General features: G+C 56.0%; 2 protein-coding genes across 10 annotated transcripts; both read left to right on the top strand.

Moving 5' to 3' along the window:
• The first annotated feature begins 1655 nt into the window (after positions 1-1655).
• EDC4 (enhancer of mRNA decapping 4) lies at positions 1656-13138 on the top strand. Of its 3 annotated transcripts, none has more exons than XM_055298640.2 (29): positions 1656-1971; positions 4576-4732; positions 5119-5230; positions 5504-5603; positions 5849-6038; positions 6141-6288; positions 6373-6477; positions 6798-6907; positions 6992-7075; positions 7168-7263; positions 7369-7471; positions 7589-7769; positions 7869-7941; positions 8044-8135; positions 8219-8406; positions 8482-8603; positions 8695-8848; positions 9204-9637; positions 9723-9827; positions 9912-10064; positions 10144-10180; positions 10315-10492; positions 10601-10756; positions 10856-10971; positions 11073-11238; positions 11322-11508; positions 11601-11820; positions 12209-12372; positions 12595-13138. In XM_055298640.2, exons 1-29 carry the CDS (start codon positions 1890-1892, stop codon positions 12785-12787), a joined length of 4206 nt encoding a protein of 1401 aa, XP_055154615.1. In that variant the 5' UTR covers positions 1656-1889; the 3' UTR covers positions 12788-13138. The 3 variants fall into 3 exon arrangements, with proteins under 3 accessions (XP_055154615.1, XP_055154614.1, XP_063467792.1); XM_063611722.1 differs by lacking the exon at positions 1656-1971 and adding an exon at positions 2171-2201; XM_055298639.2 differs by having other exon boundaries at positions 1678-1971; positions 10315-10756.
• A 146-nt stretch (positions 13139-13284) lies between these two features.
• NRN1L (neuritin 1 like) lies at positions 13285-17995 on the top strand. 7 transcript variants are annotated; one of them, XM_055298643.2, is made up of 3 exons: positions 13285-13621; positions 14361-14493; positions 17635-17995. In XM_055298643.2, the coding sequence occupies exons 1-3, from the start codon at positions 13543-13545 to the stop codon at positions 17690-17692; spliced, it is 270 nt and encodes an 89-aa protein (XP_055154618.1). In that variant the 5' UTR covers positions 13285-13542; the 3' UTR covers positions 17693-17995. The 7 variants fall into 7 exon arrangements, with proteins under 7 accessions (XP_055154618.1, XP_063467877.1, XP_055154617.1 ...); XM_063611807.1 differs by lacking the exon at positions 17635-17995 and adding an exon at positions 14615-15014 and having other exon boundaries at positions 14385-14499; XM_055298642.2 differs by lacking the exon at positions 17635-17995 and adding an exon at positions 14615-15014.
• The last annotated feature ends 782 nt before the right edge of the window (positions 17996-18777 follow it).

Below are 18777 nucleotides of genomic sequence, written 5' to 3'. Positions count from 1 at the left end.
TTTACTAGTTGGCTGGGCATCAGAAGCTACCCGGACCCATTGTCTCTCTCATGTCTCACCCTCCCACTTCTGCCCTAACTCTGAATACCTGTTGCAGGGAGAAACTGCTGAAGCAGCACTCCCAGCTAGCCTCTGAGAAGCCCTGTAGGGCAGTTCTCTCCCACTCTGCAGGGCGACTGGTCTTTGAAAAGCAGGCAGGAAGAGCTCAGGTCTGGCCTGAAGCTTCTCTCATTGAAGCCTGTGCAGTCAGTTCTGATACCTCCTGTGACTTCTGCTCTGGGTAGGTTCAGGGCCCTAGTAGCAGGAGAGATGATACTGAATCCTGTTGAAGCTGGAGAGGCCTTGGCAAAATGGCCCATCACATTCAGGCCCTCTGGGCTGAGTTGTCAGCAGTGTCAAGGGAAGGGCCTGCCCTATCCCCAGAAGGATCAGGATCATATCCAGGATGCCCCACATACACCAAGCCAGGCAGAGGGCAGCTCAGCTCCTGTCCCATCTGCTTTGGATATCATTACCCAAAGGCAGGTAACCCGAAGAGCCAGCCTTCACTGCCCACAGAGCCAGGCCCAGTTGGGTTGGAGTATAGGTCAGGAGCTGTGGAAGGAGGCAGTCTGTGAGGGACTCATGCTTTAGGAGTCCTCACCCCTCAGACTGCTGCAGGACATTGCCAGGCCTCTCTCTACTTCCTTCCTTAGCATACGGACTTCATGCTATCTTCAAATTCCAGGGAGTCTTAGCTATTAGGGCAGTTTCTGCTTCTCCATTTTGGGGACAAACACCTTGCCCAGTACAAATCTAGCCCCTCGTCCCACAGACTTCTGGATGGTATAAACCTAGTGGCAACGTAGCAACCATAGGCTAGAACCAAACCCAAGATTTGGGTCAGTGCCCTGTTAAGGGTTTTAGGATTGGTAAGGACACCACAGCTAAATCTGACATGTAAAAGGATACCTTTCCCCCGTCCCACTATGGGTGGAGGCTAAGGACCTCCTCAGATCCCATAGATTGCCTGGTGACATTGGGCACAGGGCTGGATGGTGTGCTGTTTGAGAGGACAGCATGCTTAGATTTCAGTGGGAATGATCTCTAGGCTGATGCGTATTTGGGGAAGTGGGGGTGGGGAAGAGGTAGGTGCCTGCTGCCTCAAACCACCTTGTGTAAAATCTGCAATACAGCTTCTTCCATGTACCTGTGCCTGAACTGTCTGCAATAAAGAAGAATTTGTAAATTGTGGTTTCTTTCTTCCAACCTGAGGGTGCCAGGTGGGACAAGGGGATGCTGGGGGACAGTAGGGAACAATGACTGATCATTGTAGTGGGACCATCTCCCCTGCTCTTGCAATTCCTGAGTTTTATGACCTCGAGGGTAGCCTCAGGCCTTGAGTTATTCCGACCCATTCCCAAAGGGAACCTGAGGGACCTTAGCATGGGCGGCTGAGTTGACCCCGTCCTAGGACCATCGGAGTCCATGCTCTGGGAGTGGGCAGGGACCTGGCGGCTTCTGAGTAGAGTAGGGCTTTGGGTGGCCCAGTGCGTGGACGCTTACTTCAGCCCTGTGGGACTTCCCTGACCTCGCGGGCACAGGGGCGGGGCCGTCGAGGGGGACGGGCTGCGGGAGGGGTTTAGACTTCCGCCCCCAGCCCGGAACCTTTCTTCTCCGGCCCTGGCAGGTTCCGGGAGCCTCAGCTCGTGGGTGCCGGAAGTGGAGGCGGTTGGTGGGGTTGGCGGGGCTCAGCGACGCTGCGCGGGCGGCGGTTTCCGAACTGCGGGTGGACTGAGTGTAGTGACCAGCGTCCCGCTGTCTCCCCCCGTGGCGGGTGGGCGAGGGTGCGTGGTGCGCGGCGGCGGCGGAACGAACGCGGTGCGGGCGGGGCGCCCGCCGCTGGGCCCATGGCCTCCTGCGCGAGCATCGACATCGAGGACGCCACGCAGCACCTGCGGGACATCCTCAAGCTGGACCGGCCCGCGGGCGGTGAGCAGGGGTTGCCGGGGTGGGCCCCAGGCGAGCTGACAAAAGGGCGGCGCGCGTCTGAACCGCCCTTGGGGCCCACAGCTCCCTTAGGACTAGCTCCGGATCCTCCCGGCGGGTAAGGGTGGACGGAGATTGACTGTGCCCCTCGAAGGGCGCAGACCCCTGTGTGTGACCCCTCCCTATCTTGTCCTCAGGCTGTTCTGCCTCGTCCTTCAGCGTCTCGGTTGAAGGTGAGGCCCCTTCCCTGAGTCCGCTGGGGCCCTCTGGTTTCCTGGCCCCGAGGTCTCTAGTGTTCCTGGGACTGGCCTAGCTCCTCTTCCCTTTCGCTATGGTTCAGAGGCCTGGTCTGGGCTCCGTATATGGAATTCTGGGCCCAGGCTTAAGCGCGATGCTGAAGAGCCGCCGGTCCCTCTCCATAACTTGCCCTTCTCTCTGGAATAAAGACTCCAGGCCTCCCGTTCTGAAACTGATTTCCAGGAGGAAGGTGTCCAGTCTCAATTCCGTGTTCTTTCTGGGATGAAGGCAAATCACAGACCGCACCACCCTGACTGAATTATGCTACAAATATCTGCAAGCCCTAATTGGTTCCCATTCATTCATGTTTCGCTTTGACTCTTAATGATACCTCAGAACTAGTCTTGCCCCCAAAGATTCCCCAAGACACAGCTAACAGGGTTGTAATATACCGTTGTCATTGAAAGAAAGGAGTGTCTCGATACTGTGATGGGCATGGGAAGGGTGGAGGCTGGTGAGTGCGGAGTGCAGGTCTGAGAGGGGAGACTGGGCTAGGTCTTGTAACGTGAACAGGGGCTTGGGTGTCAGGAAAGGCACCCAAGCCACCTATGTAGAAGCCACCTATTAGGAAGAGGAAATAGCACGTGTGCAGGCACTAGTTTACTGACAGGTTTAGGGATCTCTGAAGTGGCCGGTGATGATGCTGTGGGTGTACAGTGGAGAACTGATGTTTCCTCAGCTCTTGTTCTTACACCTGCTGGGAGGCCCAGACTGGCTGCTTCTGGAAGCAGGCACTGGTGCTCACTAGGGGTGGATTCAACTAACCCCTACTTTCAGAAAATCCATCTGCTGCCTGAGACCACTCGGCCCTTTGTCCCAGGCCTGGAGTGCGTGCCCTCTTTACTCATGAGTTGGGCATGGACCTCTCCTGCTGCTCAGCTGCTTTGTAGACTAGACTCCGCAGAGATTTGGTAGAGCCTGGCATGGCCAACCATGTACAGCCTGGGCCTGCTTTTTGGTTGTCCTCATGGTACCCTTCATGGAAGGAAGAGTTGTCAGCTTGTCCCTGAGCAGCTAAAGTGGCTCTGATCCGAATGAAGTGGCCTAGGGGCTTTCCTTATAACTCCTTTGTTTATTGATTGGCACATGGTTCCCTTGTTTGCCAAGCAGCTCTTTCTTGTCTCCTCTCACTGGACGACCAGGTCAGAACTCAGACTGTTGAGGGCTGGGCACGGTGGCTCACGCCTGTAATCCCAGCACTTTGGGAGGCCGAGGTGGGTGGATTGCTTGAGGCCAGGAGTTTGAGACCAGCCTGGCCAACATGGTTTCTTAACATGGTGAAACCTCGTCTCTACTAAAAATATAAAAATTAGGTGAGCTGTAATCCCAGCTGCTTGGGAGGCTGATGCAGGAGAATCCCTTGAACCCAGGGGGTAGAGGTTGCAGTGAGCCAAGATCGCGCCAAAATAATTCAAAGACTGTTGTGACTGGAAACTTGCTATGTTCTGAATGTGGAGCCCTAGGCTCCTTGCCACCTGGGGATGTTGGAAGTGGTGTGTGAGCCTATGAGAGTGTTTGAAACCCAGCCAGTTGCAAAGAACTGAAATGCTGTCTTTCCTTACTCCACACTCTGCCCCATAGTTTCTCTCCTTTTGGTCCAGCTCCTTTATGTCCCTGGCTTCTGTATTTACTTGCCCAAGATAGCTTCTTCTGAGCCATTTCTGTGTGGGGCAGCCCCTTCCACATCTTACCAGTGCCCTTCCATGCCTTAGGAGCCCATCTTCTCTCCAAACTCTCACACTATGTTGGTCTAGGCCTTGATCTCTCTCACCCAGATTCTCAACCATTCTGCATGCTATCTTAGAGTAATCATCCCGCTGGCCAGAACTGACCATGTCACCTTCCCTTTTGAAACTCTTTATGGTTCTCACGACCCACAGGGAGAGTCTAAGTGCCACAGCATCATACCTGATGCCTCTGTAGCTTTGTTTTCCCTCCATCTTTCCTGTGTTTGTGTGTTCCAATCACACTAACTGCTGTATAAAGTCTTTCCTGACCCTTCCTATGCCCTCACTCAGAGTCCACAGAGTTCTTCTGGAGTGACCCAGACCTGAGTATTCACTGCCCTCAAAGGGTCCTTGATGGCTTGTACCCCTCCCCCAAGTAGAAGAGCCTGATGCTCATCCTTGGTCCTGCCTACATTAGTGTTTATGGAACGAGAGATGAACACAGGGTCCTCCTCCTCATAGACATGCTTTGCTCAGTTGAGTGTTCCTAGAGCACCTCATAGTTCTTGAAGGAAACTCTGAAAGGGGAGAGGCTTGTGGGCAGGTCGAGCAACCTTATCAGAGTGATCCTCTTTGTCCCCAGGCCCCAGTGCAGAGAGCCCACGGCCATCCAGTGCCTACAATGGGGACCTCAATGGACTTCTGGTCCCAGACCCTCTCTGCTCAGGTGATGGTACCTCAACAAGCAAGACTGGTCTTCGGACCATGCCACCCATTAACCTGCAAGAGAAGCAGGTCATGTGAGTACCTAGGAGACGACAGTAGTGGTGATGGTGTGTTTGGGGTGTCTGCTAGCAGAAGGCATGAGATGGGGAGTGAGCAGGGCCAGCAGCCTCTGCTGCTTCCTCTTTAGATGACCTGGGGTGGAGCTTGAGCTTGCACTAGGATGAGAGGCAAGGACAAGCTCAAGGGTTTGGCCTGGATACCTGGTTTAGAATGAAAGTAGGCTCATTCCCAAGGAAGGAGGTGAGCAAGTGGAGCTGTGGGTCTGGGGCCAGTGGACTAGGCAAAGCTGACGTTGGACTAGATACCTTCACCAGTCTGGCTATGTCCTCGCTTCCTCCCAACCCTGCCCATTGAGCCTTTGGGTGAACAAGAGACAAAGTTTTTGCACTCTCCCCCACAGCTGTCTCTCAGGAGATGATAGCTCCACCTGCGTTGGGATTTTGGCCAAGGAGGTGGAGATTGTGGCCAGCAGTGACTCTAGCATTTCAAGCAAGGCCCGGGGAAGCAACAAGGTAGGTACTAGGATGCTGTGGCATATATAATGTATGGGGGCACACCCAGCCTTTCCAGTCTCCCTCATGCTGCCAGTTCCTATGGGGACCACCTTGACACTTTCCCAGTTTCAGGAAGCCAGGGCTGGGTGCCAAGCCTCTGTGGGAGTCTGGCTCCAGGAGGTAACAGTGGGTAGCTGGACTTGCATCTGTGTCCTCTCCCATCCCCAGGGATGTTGGGGGCCACCTAGGCTCTGGGGAAGTTCCATGACTTTTCTCACCCTGGGTTCTCAGGTGAAAATTCAGCCTGTCGCCAAGTATGACTGGGAGCAGAAGTACTACTATGGCAACCTGATTGCTGTGTCTAACTCCTTCTTGGCCTATGCCATTCGGGGTGAGTAAAGACAGTGAGGAGGAAGGAATGTTTTCCTGGACATCCCACAGAGCCAGTTCCGACATCAGGCCACTCAGGCCTTAGGGGTACAATGGAAGGTTTGTCCATGCTGCCTCTTGGGGAGCTGGGTGGGAAAACCAAGCTTGAGACTATGGTGGTGGCAGGGAGACAGGCAGGGGCAGTGCTTCTCTGCTACTGCCTGTGCCTGAATACGTGTTCATGGTCCACTGCTCTCCTGATTCCAGCTGCCAACAATGGCTCTGCCATGGTGCGGGTGATCAGTGTCAGCACTTCGGAGCGGACCTTGCTCAAGGGCTTCACAGGCAGTGTGGCTGATCTGGCTTTCGCGCACCTCAACTCTCCACAGCTGGCCTGCCTGGATGAGGCAGGCAACCTGTTCGTGTGGCGCTTGGCTCTGGTTAATGGCAAAATTCAGTATCCATTCCTTCCTGTGGGTGGTGGGACTGAAGAAGGGTGGGCGGAGCTGGGGTGTCACGCCTCTTCATTCACCTATGTAGCCCTTAACACCCTGCTCAGAGAGGAGATCTTGGTCCATATCCGGCAGCCAGAGGGCACGCCACTGAACCACTTTCGCAGGATCATCTGGTGCCCCTTCATCCCTGAGGAGAGCGAGGACTGCTGTGAGGAGAGCAGCCCAACAGTGGCCCTGCTGCATGAAGACCGGGTGAGGGGGCTGACATGGCGAAGAGGCGCCAGAGAAGCCATAGCGTGGGGTTAGGCTGCACACTCACCTCCCTGTGCCTTCCAGGCTGAGGTGTGGGACCTGGACATGCTCCGCTCCAGCCACAGCACCTGGCCTGTGGATGTCAGCCAGATCAAGCAGGGCTTCATTGTGGTAAAAGGTCATAGCACGGTAAGCCTGTGACTGCCTGCCTCCCCTCCCCTCTCCCCTTCCTCATATCCATCTTCTGTTCCCTATATCCACAGCTGCCCGGGCAGCTTTACTAGCATTCTGCCCATGGGGACTCTGAGCTCAATGTGGCCCTCACCTGTGCAGCTTTCTCCTTACCTGGCAGCACCCTGCAGGTCTGGCCTTCTCTAGGACCCCTGTTCATTTAGTCAGTCACACAAGCATGCCAGTCCCACCATGAGTCAGCCCAGCTCATTACCATCCTCACTTGGGAGAGGCTTGTTCTCACCTCTAGTCAGCAAAGCTTTTTGGGTTCTTTCTAGTGCCTCAGTGAAGGAGCCCTCTCTCCTGATGGGACTGTGCTGGCTACTGCGAGCCATGATGGCTATGTCAAGTTCTGGCAGATCTACATTGAGGGGCAAGATGAGCCAAGGTAAGGCAGGGCCTCAGGGACCAGGATCCTCCCAAGGTAGCCCACCCGACCACTCACTTAGGCCCCTCATCTGCCTACCTGCAGGTGTCTGCACGAGTGGAAGCCTCATGATGGGCGGCCCCTCTCCTGCCTCCTGTTCTGTGACAACCATAAGAAACAAGACCCTGAGTGAGTGAGTGGGCAGCCTAGTGGGTGGTGGGCTGGACCATGGCTCCCAGCAGGGGTCCCAGCCAGCCACTCACTGCCTTGTTGCCTTGCAGTGTCCCTTTCTGGAGATTCCTTATTACTGGTGCTGACCAGAACCGAGAGCTAAAGATGTGGTGTACAGTATCCTGGACCTGCCTGCAGACTATTCGGTAAGCAGTGGCTGGAAGGCTGGGGGACTGGGCAGGGGCGGCAGGGTTGGGAATGTGGCTTCCTTCAGTTCTCAGGCTCATTCACTCTGCTTTGTGGCTCTCTAGCTTCTCCCCAGATATCTTCAGCTCAGTGAGTGTGCCCCCTAGCCTCAAGGTTTGCTTGGACCTCTCAGCAGAATACCTGATTCTCAGCGATGTGCAACGGAAGGTAGGCTGCCATGGGGTACCCTGGGCAGAGTTGGGATTATAGAGGAAGGCCAGGGGGCAGGTGGCACATCACAGCCCTTAGCCTCTGAGCTCAGCTAGGAATGTTCTGCCTGTGCAGGTCCTGTATGTGATGGAGCTGCTGCAAAACCAGGAGGAGGGCCATGCCTGCTTCAGCTCCATCTCGGAGTTCCTGCTCACCCACCCTGTGCTGAGCTTCGGTATCCAGGTTGTGAGTCGCTGCCGGCTACGGCACACTGAGGTGCTGCCTGCCGAAGAGGAAAATGACAACTTGGGTGCTGGTGAGCTGCCTCAGGGTCAGAGTTATGTGTCCATATATCTAGGGGGTTGTGGAGGCACAGAGAGGGCCAGGGGCTTCATCATCCACACTGTCCTTTCAGATGGTACCCATGGAACCGGTGCCATGGAGTCTGCGGCCGGTGTGCTCATCAAGCTCTTTTGTGTGCATACTAAGTGAGTGTTAGGGGAGGCCCACCAGTGTCCTGTCTGTGTCTGTCTCCACTCTACTGACCCTCGCCCTTGGAGCACTTTATTCTCCCCCTTCTTTTCCTGCAGGGCACTGCAAGATGTGCAGATCCGTTTCCAGCCACAGCTGAACCCTGATGTGGTGGCCCCACTGCCCACCCACACTGCCCACGAGGACTTTAGTGAGTAGGGCGTGAGAGGGAGGTAGGGTAAGTTGGACTGACCAGAGTCTGAGATCTAACTCAAGTGGCAACTTGCCCTGCAGCATTTGGAGAGTCTCGGCCTGAACTGGGCTCCGAGGGCCTGGGGTCAGCCGCTCACAGCTCCCAGCCTGACCTCCGACGAATCGTGGAGCTGCCTGCACCCGCCGACTTCCTCAGCCTGAGCAGTGAGACCAAGCCCAAGTTGATGACACCTGATGCCTTCATGACACCTAGCGCCTCCTTGCAGCAGGTACTCTCCCAGGGTAGGGGGACCTGGGAATGCCTCAGCCACAGGCCACAGGTCTTATTCCCTGCATCTCCCCAGATCACTGCCTCTCCCAGCAGCAGCAGCAGCGGTAGCAGCAGCAGCAGCAGCAGTAGCAGCAGCTCCCTTACAGCTGTGTCTGCCATGAGCAGCACCTCAGCTGTGGACCCCTCCTTGACCAGGTGAGGCAAGGGTCAGAGGTGGAGGATGGCAGGGGCTGGTACCAGATGATGCCAAGCTCTGGCTGCTGACACCTCAGCCTTCCCTCACCAGGCCACCTGAGGAGCTGACCTTGAGCCCCAAGCTGCAGCTGGATGGCAGCCTGACAATGAGCAGCAGTGGCAGCCTTCAGGCAAGCCCGCGTGGCCTCCTGCCTGGCCTGCTCCCAGCCCCAGCTGACAAACTGACTCCCAAGGGGTCGGGCCAGGTGCGTGAATGGGTGTGTGTGTGTGTGTGTGTGTGTGTGTGTGAAGTGTGGGGAGCAGGTGGGCGGCAGTAGGGAAGGTGGGTGGTGGGCTCCTCCCAGCCCCCTGCTGCTGATCCTGCTCTACCCAACATGGTCCATGTTTCCCTGAGGTCATTTCACCCTCCTGTGTTTCCTGGTGGGTGTCTCCTCAGCCTCCCTGTCCCCACCTCCTCTTCTTGGCAGTGGCCTCATTTCTGAGGCCCCACTTCCTTGCTGCCCTGTCTCTCATTACTACTAATACTAATGCCTCGTCTCTGTGCCCCCCATCCCTGCCTCACTTCCTGCCACTTAAGCCCCCATCTTTGGCCCTCCTCAGGTGCCTACTGCCGCCTCTGCACTGTCCCTGGAGCTGCAGGAAGTGGAGCCCCTGGGGCTACCCCAAGCCTCCCCTAGCCGCACCCGTTCCCCTGATGTCATCTCCTCAGCTTCCACTGCCCTGTCCCAGGACATCCCTGAGATTGCGTCTGAGGCCCTGTCCCGTGGTTTTGGCTCCTCTGCACCAGAGGGCCTTGAGCCAGACAGTATGGCTTCAGCCGCCTCGGCACTGCACCTGCTGTCCCCACGGCCCCGGCCAGGGCCCGAGCTCGGCCCCCAGCTTGGCCTTGATGGAGGCCCTGGGGACGGAGATCGGCATAGTACCCCCTCCCTCCTGGAGGCAGCCTTGACCCAGGAGGCCTCGACTCCTGACAGTCAGGTTTGGCCCACAGCACCTGACATTACTCGTGAGACCTGCAGCAACCTGGCAGAAAGGTGAGGAGCTTGGGAGGGGAAAAGTGTGCTAGCAGGAGGGGCTTCAGATAGATTCATCCACTGCTGAGTTGGCCTGTCCTCCCAGCCCCAGGAATGGCCTTCAGGAAAAGCACAAGAGCCTGGCCTTCCACCGACCACCATATCACCTGCTGCAGCAACGTGACAGCCAGGATGCCAGTGCTGAGCAAAGGTGGGAGCCACTCTACACCATTGCCCTCCTGGGGGGATGGGCAGCAAGTGGGCAGGGGCTTACTCCTCCTTCCCCTTCCCACAGTGACCATGATGATGAGGTGGCCAGCCTTGCCTCTGCTTCAGGAGGCTTTGGCACCAAAGTTCCTGCTCCACGGCTGCCTGCCAAGGACTGGAAGACCAAGGGATCCCCTCGAACCTCACCCAAGCTCAAGAGGAAAAGCAAGAAGGATGATGGGTAGGGAGGAATCCTAGGGAGGGAGAGGGTGGTCTCCAGGCTGCCTGACGTAGCCTGAGGTGCTTCTCACCCATGGCAGGGATGCAGCCATGGGATCCCGGCTCACAGAGCACCAGGTAAGTGAATGAGCCCACTTTGTACTTGTGGAACTTCACCCTGCGGGGGTGGAGAAGGGCTCTGGGCCATTTCCTGGTCTGGTGTGTGGGGATGGGTAAGGCAGGCATCTTGTGACTGTCAGTGCTACTGACAGGTGGCAGAGCCCCCTGAGGACTGGCCAGCACTAATTTGGCAACAGCAGAGAGAGCTAGCAGAGCTGCGGCACAGCCAAGAAGAGCTGCTGCAGCGTCTGTGTACTCAACTCGAAGGCCTGCAGAGCACAGTCACAGGCCACGTAGAACGTGCCCTTGAGACCCGGCATGAGCAGGAACGTATCCTTGAGGCTGGTAGCACAACATGGCATAGAGACGGGGGCAGCATTCTTGGCCTGGGAAGGAGTACACGACCTGCTCCAGGCCTGTTCCTTAGCTATGGCACAGAGCGGCGGCTGGAGCGAGCACTGGCTGAGGGGCAGCAGCGGGGAGGGCAGCTGCAGGAGCAGCTGACACAACAGTTGTCCCAAGCACTGTCTTCAGCTGTAGCTGGGCGGCTAGAGCGCAGCATACGGGATGAGATCAAGAAGACAGTCCCTCCATGTGAGTTTTGCATGCAGACTCCCTTTGGGTGGTTCAGGTGGGAGTGGGGTACCTGTCAAGCTTCTTATGGCTCCACCTCACCCTCTTCCCCTCTCACAGGTGTCTCAAGGAGTCTGGAGCCTATGGCAGGCCAACTGAGCAACTCAGTGGCTACCAAGCTCACAGCTGTGGAGGGCAGCATGAAAGAGAACATCTCCAAGCTGCTCAAGTCCAAGGTGCTATAGGGCCCAAGATGTGGGTGGAGGTGGTGGTTCCTGGGCCTAGTCAGGCCAGGCTGGGCTCAGGCTTTCAACTTGGCCCCTTCCTCTAACCCCAGAACTTGACTGATGCCATCGCCCGAGCAGCTGCAGACACATTACAGGGGCCAATGCAGGCTGCCTACCGGGAAGCCTTCCAGAGTGTGGTGCTGCCGGCCTTTGAGAAGAGCTGCCAGGCCATGTTCCAGCAAATCAATGATAGCTTCCGGCTGGGGACACAGGAATGTGAGTGGGGTCATATGGCCCAAGGTGGGAGGGGTTATCCTTTTTCTACTGTTCCCCTTATAGTCCCTGTGGTCACCCCTCAGACTTGCAGCAGCTAGAAAGCCACATGAAGAGCCGGAAGGCACGAGAACAGGAGGCCAGGGAGCCTGTGCTGGCCCAGCTGCGGGGCCTGGTCAGCACACTACAGAGTGCCACTGAGCAGATGGCAGCCACCGTGGCCAGCAGTGTTCGGGCTGAGGTGCAGCACCAGCTGCATGTGGCTGTGGGCAGGTGTGTGGGCAGAGTACTGGGCAAGGTGGTGGGCTTGAGAAAGGCCAGACTAGGCTCCCTGTCCACTTCACCTCACTCACTTCCCTTTGCAGCCTGCAGGAGTCCATTTTAGCACAGGTACAGCGCATCGTTAAGGGTGAGGTGAGTGTGGCGCTCAAGGAGCAGCAGGCCGCCGTCACCTCCAGCATCATGCAGGCCATGCGCTCAGCTGCTGGCACACCTGTCCCCTCTGCCCACCTTGACTGCCAGGCCCAGCAAGCCCATATCCTGCAGCTGCTGCAGCAGGGCCACCTCAATCAGGCCTTCCAGCAGGTACGATAGGCATTAGGCCCTGGTAAGGGTCACATGTCTTGACAAGGCCCACACACCATACATTGTACTCCACCCATCACCTTTGCACCTTCTGGCCCCAGCAGACTGTTCTTGGTTCCCTTTGGCCTCCAGGCCATTGTCCCTGCTGCTTCCTCTTCCTAGACCCCTTTCTTCCCACCTAGCCCACCTTGCTTTACAACTACCCTTCTCAGGAACCATTTCCCAATCCCCTAGGATAACTACACAGCCCTACGGGGCTCTCTCTGAGTTCCTCTGGAGCTCTCACTAGCCCACCCTGTGGTCATCCTCCCCCAGGCCACACAGTTCAGACAAGCAGACATTCCATCCTGATATTTGCTATAAACACTGCTGCTTTTTTCTCCTCCAGGCGCTGACAGCTGCTGACCTGAACCTGGTGCTGTATGTGTGTGAAACTGTGGACCCAGCCCAGGTTTTTGGGCAGCCACCCTGCCCACTCTCCCAGCCTGTGCTCCTTTCCCTCATCCAGCAGCTGGCATCTGACCTTGGCACTCGAACTGACCTCAAGCTCAGGTAAGTGGGGGCAGCCAGGGATAGGGAGATGAGCTGGGGAGTGGGGCAGTGGGAGGGAGCAGTTTGAAGCTGACGCCCACTTCTGCCTGAATCCTCTCCCTAATTTTCTCCACCAATCCTTTCTGCCTTCACCCAGAGGGTTCCCTCTGGGCCTCGGTGCCACCAGGGGGCGCTCCTGTCTGCTAATGCCCACCTGTAGCCTGTCCTTTCCCCCGTCCCCAGCTACCTGGAAGAGGCCGTGATGCACCTGGACCACAGTGACCCCATCACTCGGGACCACATGGGCTCCGTTATGGCCCAGGTGCGCCAAAAGCTTTTTCAGTTCCTGCAGGCTGAGCCACACAACTCACTTGGCAAAGCAGCCCGGCGTCTCAGCCTCATGCTGCATGGCCTCGTGACCCCCAGCCTCCCTTAGCTGCTAAGCCTGCCTTGCCCAGGGGTGGGATGGCACTGAAGGCCAGCAGACAGGCCTAGGCTGAGGCAGGGTCACGGCTGGCCTTTACCTGTTCAGGCCCCCATCTCTGGGGTGTTTGGGGGTCAGGGAGCAGGGAGCACTGGCCGTGGTCTACAGGGTGTGGTAGTCAGAAGGTTTAGGCTGGGCCCAGGGCAGGTATTGTGCCTGCTCGGGTTCTGCCATGCTTGGAGCATGACCCTGAGATCATGACACCACTTGAGTGGAATTTTCCATGTTCCTTTTTACCTCTAATTTGGATCTTTTTGTTTTTGAAAAACATTGAGAAATTCAATTAAATCTTTTGGAATAAAATGGAGTATGTGTGTGCTTTTGGTTTGTCTTTGGTGTGACTCTCATAACTGCTGTCTGTTCGTTCCCTGCCCATCTCTTCCCCGTGGAGCTCTGTCTAGGCCAACCCAGCCAAGGGGCCGGGTTACCCATTCATCTGCTCCAACTGCCTTCCCAGATCTCCCTTCTCCCTCCTTCTATGGGGTGAGGGTCCAGGGGCCTGCCCAGCACCAGCCTGTGCTCATGGGAATTTCTGCTCTCTGAGGTCTTCTCGCTCCTTTTCCCATCTGGGTGTTGGAGGCGGAGCCACCAGCTGGGTTCGGAGCCCCACCCCCAGCTCCCATCCAATCACCGTCCCTCCCCCCGGGGGTTGGGCGGATGGGCTGCACTCCAAGCAGCTAGCTCCCGCACTAGGCTCTCAGCCAGGGATGATGTGCTGCTGCCGCCGCCGCTGCTGCTGCCGGCAACCACCCCATGCCCTGAGGCCGTTGCTGTTGCTGCCCCTCGGTGAGTGCGGGCGTCCGGGGCCCGGGCCACACCCCCTTCTCGCCCAGCCAGGCCAGGCTGGGCATAGGGTGTGTGGGAACGCTGGGTGCCAGGGTGGAGAAGAGTTGTAAGGGCTCCAGGAAGGTGTGCTGATGACTTCAGGACAGAAAGTAAGAGGCACAAACAGCCCCAGTAATGGGGGAAGGACTCCAAATTTTGCATCCCCTCTTATGATAAAGGGAGACATGCCAATGGCAGGACTTATAGACCAGCCGTAGGATCCCTAAGTCCTCTCTGAGGGTCTGGCCTGGATCCCAATACCTCTGCATCCTGCCTTGTCTCTCCAAAAATATCTATCTTTAGAGACAGTTCGGAGGGCCAAGCAAAGCTTGTCTAAACCGCAGAGAGATGCACCTGTTCCTGGTCCGGGGCTTCTGGACCTCCCTCCCCTCCACCTTGTCCTGACTCCTTTACATGGACCCTTCTCACTCCACCTGCAGCCCCAGAAGCTCAGAGGAAGAGCTGACTTGGGGGACACAACACCCCCTCCCCCTGTACAAATCCCAGTCTGAGTCCTACCTTGAAGGGGGCCTGGGTAGGTAATCCCCAGACTTGCCCTTTAGTTCGCTGGGGCGCCCTTTTTCCGCTGAGTCACATCCCCAGAGTGCTCCCAGGTAAATAAGCCCCTGGGGGCTGGGGGACAGGCCTGGCTCATCCTATCTACCATTCCTCCCCCACCCCACCCCCGCCCCACTTCTAGTCCTTTTACCTCCCCTGGCAACAGCTGCAGCGGGCCCAAACCGATGTGACACCATATACCAGGGCTTCGCCGAATGTCTCATCCGCTTGGGGGACGGCATGGGCCACGGAGGCGAGCTGGAGACCATCTGCAGGTACCAGTGGGTGTGTGAGGCAGTGGCCCAACCTGTGCCACCATTGGGGACTGAACCTTTTATTTCCCAAGTTAAAGTCTCCTTGCCTCACTTAATCCCCCTAATCCCACTCCCTTAACAGGTCTTGGAATGACTTCCATGCCTGTGCCTCTCAGGTCCTGTCGGGCTGTCCGGAGGAGGCAGCTGCAGTGTGGGAATCACTACAGCAAGAAGCCCGCCAGGCCCCCCATCCGAATAACTTGCACACTCTGTGTGGTGCCCCGGTGCATGTTCGGGAGCGCGGCACAGGCTCCGGAACCAACCAGGAGACGCTGCGGGCTACAGCGCCTGCACTCCCCATGGGCCCCGCACCCCCACTGCTGGCGGCTGCTCTGGCTCTGGCCTACCTCCTGAGGCCTCTGGCCTAGCCTGTTGAGTCGGGTAGCAGCGCCCGTACCTCCAACCCTGCTCTGGCGGTGGTTGTCCAGGCTCTGCAGAGCGTAGCAGGGCTTTTCATTAAAGGTATTTATATTTGTACTAAGCTCCTTCCTTTCTCCTGGCTGTGGCCTTGCTTGCGGCTGGGGTCAGGGACTCCTAGAAACTGATCCTTTGCTTGGATGGAATGGGTGGGGCTGAGGGCCACCACAGGGGACTCAATCTTCCTCCTTACAAACACTCATTTCCCAGTGGCAGCGCAAAGCTTTCCATTTCGTGCAGGTCCCAAGAGCTCCTCCAGTGGAGACTGGAGATCTGCCAGAATGCACAGTCTTCCTCTACCTTCCTGTGCTGGCTGAGGTCGGGAGGGTGGGGTCTCAGCCCTGCACTCCTAGCACTGCCTACCCCTTCTATCCTGGCCCCTGGGGGCCAGGTGAGCTGGTGAAGTGCCCCTGATCTCAGCTCCATCCCTTCCCGAGCCTCTGGGCTCCTGACCATTTCACCTTCTCCTCTCTCTGCCTGTCACCTCAGCCTTCAAGGCACAGCACAGACTATGTGCTCAGTCCCTTCTTCTGGGTTTCTGGTCTATCTGAGGGAGGCCTGTTCTAGAAGGTGGGGAGCCTCTGTTGAAGTCCACATTCAAGCCCCTGCTGTGACCTGAAGTGGCAAAAACTGGAGTCACCGTAAGGGTTCCTCTGGCCTCTGCTCTCCACAAGCTTGTTCTTTTTTTTTTCTTTTTTTGAGACAGAGTCTCGCTCTGTCCCCCAGGCTGGAGTGCAGTGGCGCGATCTCGGCTCACTGCAAGCTCCACCTTCCAGGTTGACGCCATTCTCCTGCCTCAGCCTCCCGAGTAGCTGGGACTACAGGCACCCACCAACACGCCCGGCTAATTTTTTGTATTTTTAGTAGAGACGGGGTTTCACCGTGTTAGCCAGGGTGGTCTCGATCTCCTGACTTCATGATCGGCCCGCCTCGGCCTCCCAAAGTGCTGGGATTACAGGCTTGAGCAACCGCCCCTGACCTCCACAAGCTTGTTCTTTGAGAAGAGGTAGGCAGTGTGTAGTCAAAACAATTGCAGAAGGCTTTCTGGAAGCCGTGGAATGAGAGCATGTGGTGTGCGAGGAGCCACTCTTCATACCGGTGGAAAGGAAGAGCAAAATCAGCTAGGCAGAATCTGAGGAAGGAGGAAGCCTTCTGGGGGTAGAACCCTCTTCTGATCAGCCTTCTCTCACCACTGCCAGGATCCTATTCTAAGCCATTATCCCACGGTTTACAGAGGCACTGCCATAGTCTCCTCATTGACTTCTATTATCGCTCCCTCCACTTTATTCTTTACTTTCTTTCTTTCTTTTTTTTTTTTTTTTCTTGTCACCCAGGCCGGAATGCAGTGGCACAATCTCGGCTCACTGCAACCTCCGCCTCCCGGGTTCAAGCAATTCTCCTGCCTCAGCCTCCCTAGTAGCTGGGATTACAGGTGCCCGCCACCATGCCCGACTAATTTTATATTTTTAGTAGAGATGGGTTTTGCCATGTTGGCCAGGCTGGTCTCGAGCTCCTGACCTCAGGTGATCCGACCCCCTTGGCCTTCCAAAGTGCTGGGATTGCAGACATGAGCCACCATGTTTGGCCTTATTCTTTTTTTTTTTTTTTTCTTTTTTTTTTGAGACGGAGTCTTGCTCATCGCCCAGGCTAGAGTGCAATGGCGCGATCTCCGCTCACTGCAAGCTCCGCCTCCCAGGTTCACACCCTTCTCCTGCCTCAGCCTCCCAAGTAGCTGGGACTACAGGCGCCCGCCACCATGCCCGGCTAATTTTTTTTGTATTTTTAGTAGAGAAGGGGTTTCACCATGTTAGCAAGGATGGTCTCGATCTCCTGACCTTGTGATCCACCCACCTCGGCCTCCCAAAGTGTTGGGATTACAGGCATGAGCCACCGCACCCAGCCTATTCTTTACTTTCTAAATTGAAAAACTCAGCTAGGCACAGTGGCTCACTCTTGCAGTATCACCTCCTCTAGGAACTATTCCCTAACCCTGACTACAAGCTGAATCAGAAGGCTCCTCTAGGTCCACACAGCTCCTGGATTCCCTTCTGCCTCAGTACTGATAGCACTAGCTTGTTATTGTCTAGGTACAGGTCAGAATTCCCCACTGTGGATTCCCCAAGGGCAGGAAGTCCTTTTTGTCAGAATCCTCATTGTGTCTCTAGCATCCAACCTAGGGCTGGATATAAAGGGTGCACTTGTGGGAGGGTGTGGAATGAAAGATAGAACTCTTAAGTCCAGCATGAGTAGTGCTACAGTAAGCAAGAGCTTGGACTGAGAATGACCCCACTGTGGAGGTGTGTCATCTTGGGGTGGCACCTTTACCCTGGGCATACTGCTGGGAAGGATGGTGCTGGGGCTGTATACCCCAGAAGTCTTCCAGAGCTGGTCTTGGATGGCTAGGAGCAGGGGCCTGGCTGTTCTGGCCAGCCGTCAGGGAGATTACCATCCTCCTGCTGTGACCTACTTTTCCCCTGGTTTTTGCTAAGTCCCTACTCTTCCATGGAATAGAGCAGGGCTTGGGGAGAGGGGAATGAATCTGCTCTCTGGCTAGGGGCTTAAGGGCTTTGTGTGTTTTATCCTAGAGCTGGAGGAGAGGGGTGGGCTGATAGCCAAGCTGGCTGGGCCCTGGGCACAGCTGCCCAGGCCAGAGCATCATGGTGATGGTGTTTCTCACATTTGCAGCACTGTGGACAAGGAGTACCTTATTGTTCTGAGAGAGCCTGGGGGATGGATGTCCTGAGCCCAGTCCCCTCTGCATTAATATATCTCTTCACCTAAGGACCTCCCTCCTGCTCTTCTCCAGAGCCCAGACCAGCACATAGTAAGGGTTCAATAAATATTTGTTAATTAATGCGCTGAATGTCTGTAAAACAGGAGTGTTGTGTAGATTTCTGAGTGCCATCAACCCTGGAATTCATATTACTTTTAACCCTCACAACAACTCTGTAAGGTCAGGATTATGACCCCCCGTTATATTTTATTTTATTTTTTGAGACAAGGTCTCATTCTGTCACTCAGGCTGGAGTGCAGTAACCCAGTCCTGGCTCACTGCAGCAACCCACTCCTGGCTCACTGCAGCCTTGACCTCCTGGCCTCAAGTGATTCTCCAGCCTCAGCCTCTTGTGTAGCTAGGACTATAGGTCTGTGCTACTAAACCCAGCTAATTTTATATTTTTGCAGAGACAGGGTCTCATTATGTCACCCAGGCTGGTCTCGAACTCTTGACCTCAAATGATCCTCCTCCCTCAGCCACCCAAAGTGTTGAGATTACAAGCACGGAGCTATCCTCACTATATAGCTAAAAAAAGTGAGGCTTATGGGCTGGGCATGGCGGCTCATGCCTGTAACCCTTGCAGTTTGGGAGGCCAAGGCGGGTGGATCACCTGAGGTCGGGAGTTCGAGACCAGCCTGACCAACATGGTGAAACCCTGTCTTTACTAAAAATACAAAAAATTAGCCGGGTGTGGTGGTGCATGCCTGAAATCTCAGCTACTCAGGAGGCTGAGGCAGGAGAATTGCTTGAACCCAGAAGGCAGAGGTTGCGGTGAGCTGAGATCATGCCATTGCACTCTAGCCTGGACAACAAGAGTGAAACTCCATCTCAAAAAAAAAAAAGAAAAGAAAAATGAGGCTTATGGCCCAGTGCAGTGGTCCATGCCTGTAATCCCAGCACCCTGGAAGGCTGAGGTGGGAGGATAACTTAAGGCCTTGTCTAAATAAATAGGCCAGCCATGGTGGCTCAGGCCTGTAATCCCAGCGCTTTGGGAGGTCGAGGCTGGCGGATCACCTGAGGTTGAGAGTTCGAGACCAGCCTGACCAACATGA

The sequence above is a fragment of the Symphalangus syndactylus genome, chromosome 11 (assembly GCF_028878055.3).
Source record: "Symphalangus syndactylus isolate Jambi chromosome 11, NHGRI_mSymSyn1-v2.1_pri, whole genome shotgun sequence".
Taxonomy (NCBI): Eukaryota; Metazoa; Chordata; class Mammalia; order Primates; family Hylobatidae; genus Symphalangus; species Symphalangus syndactylus.
This window is presented reverse-complemented; position numbering and strand designations above follow the sequence as displayed.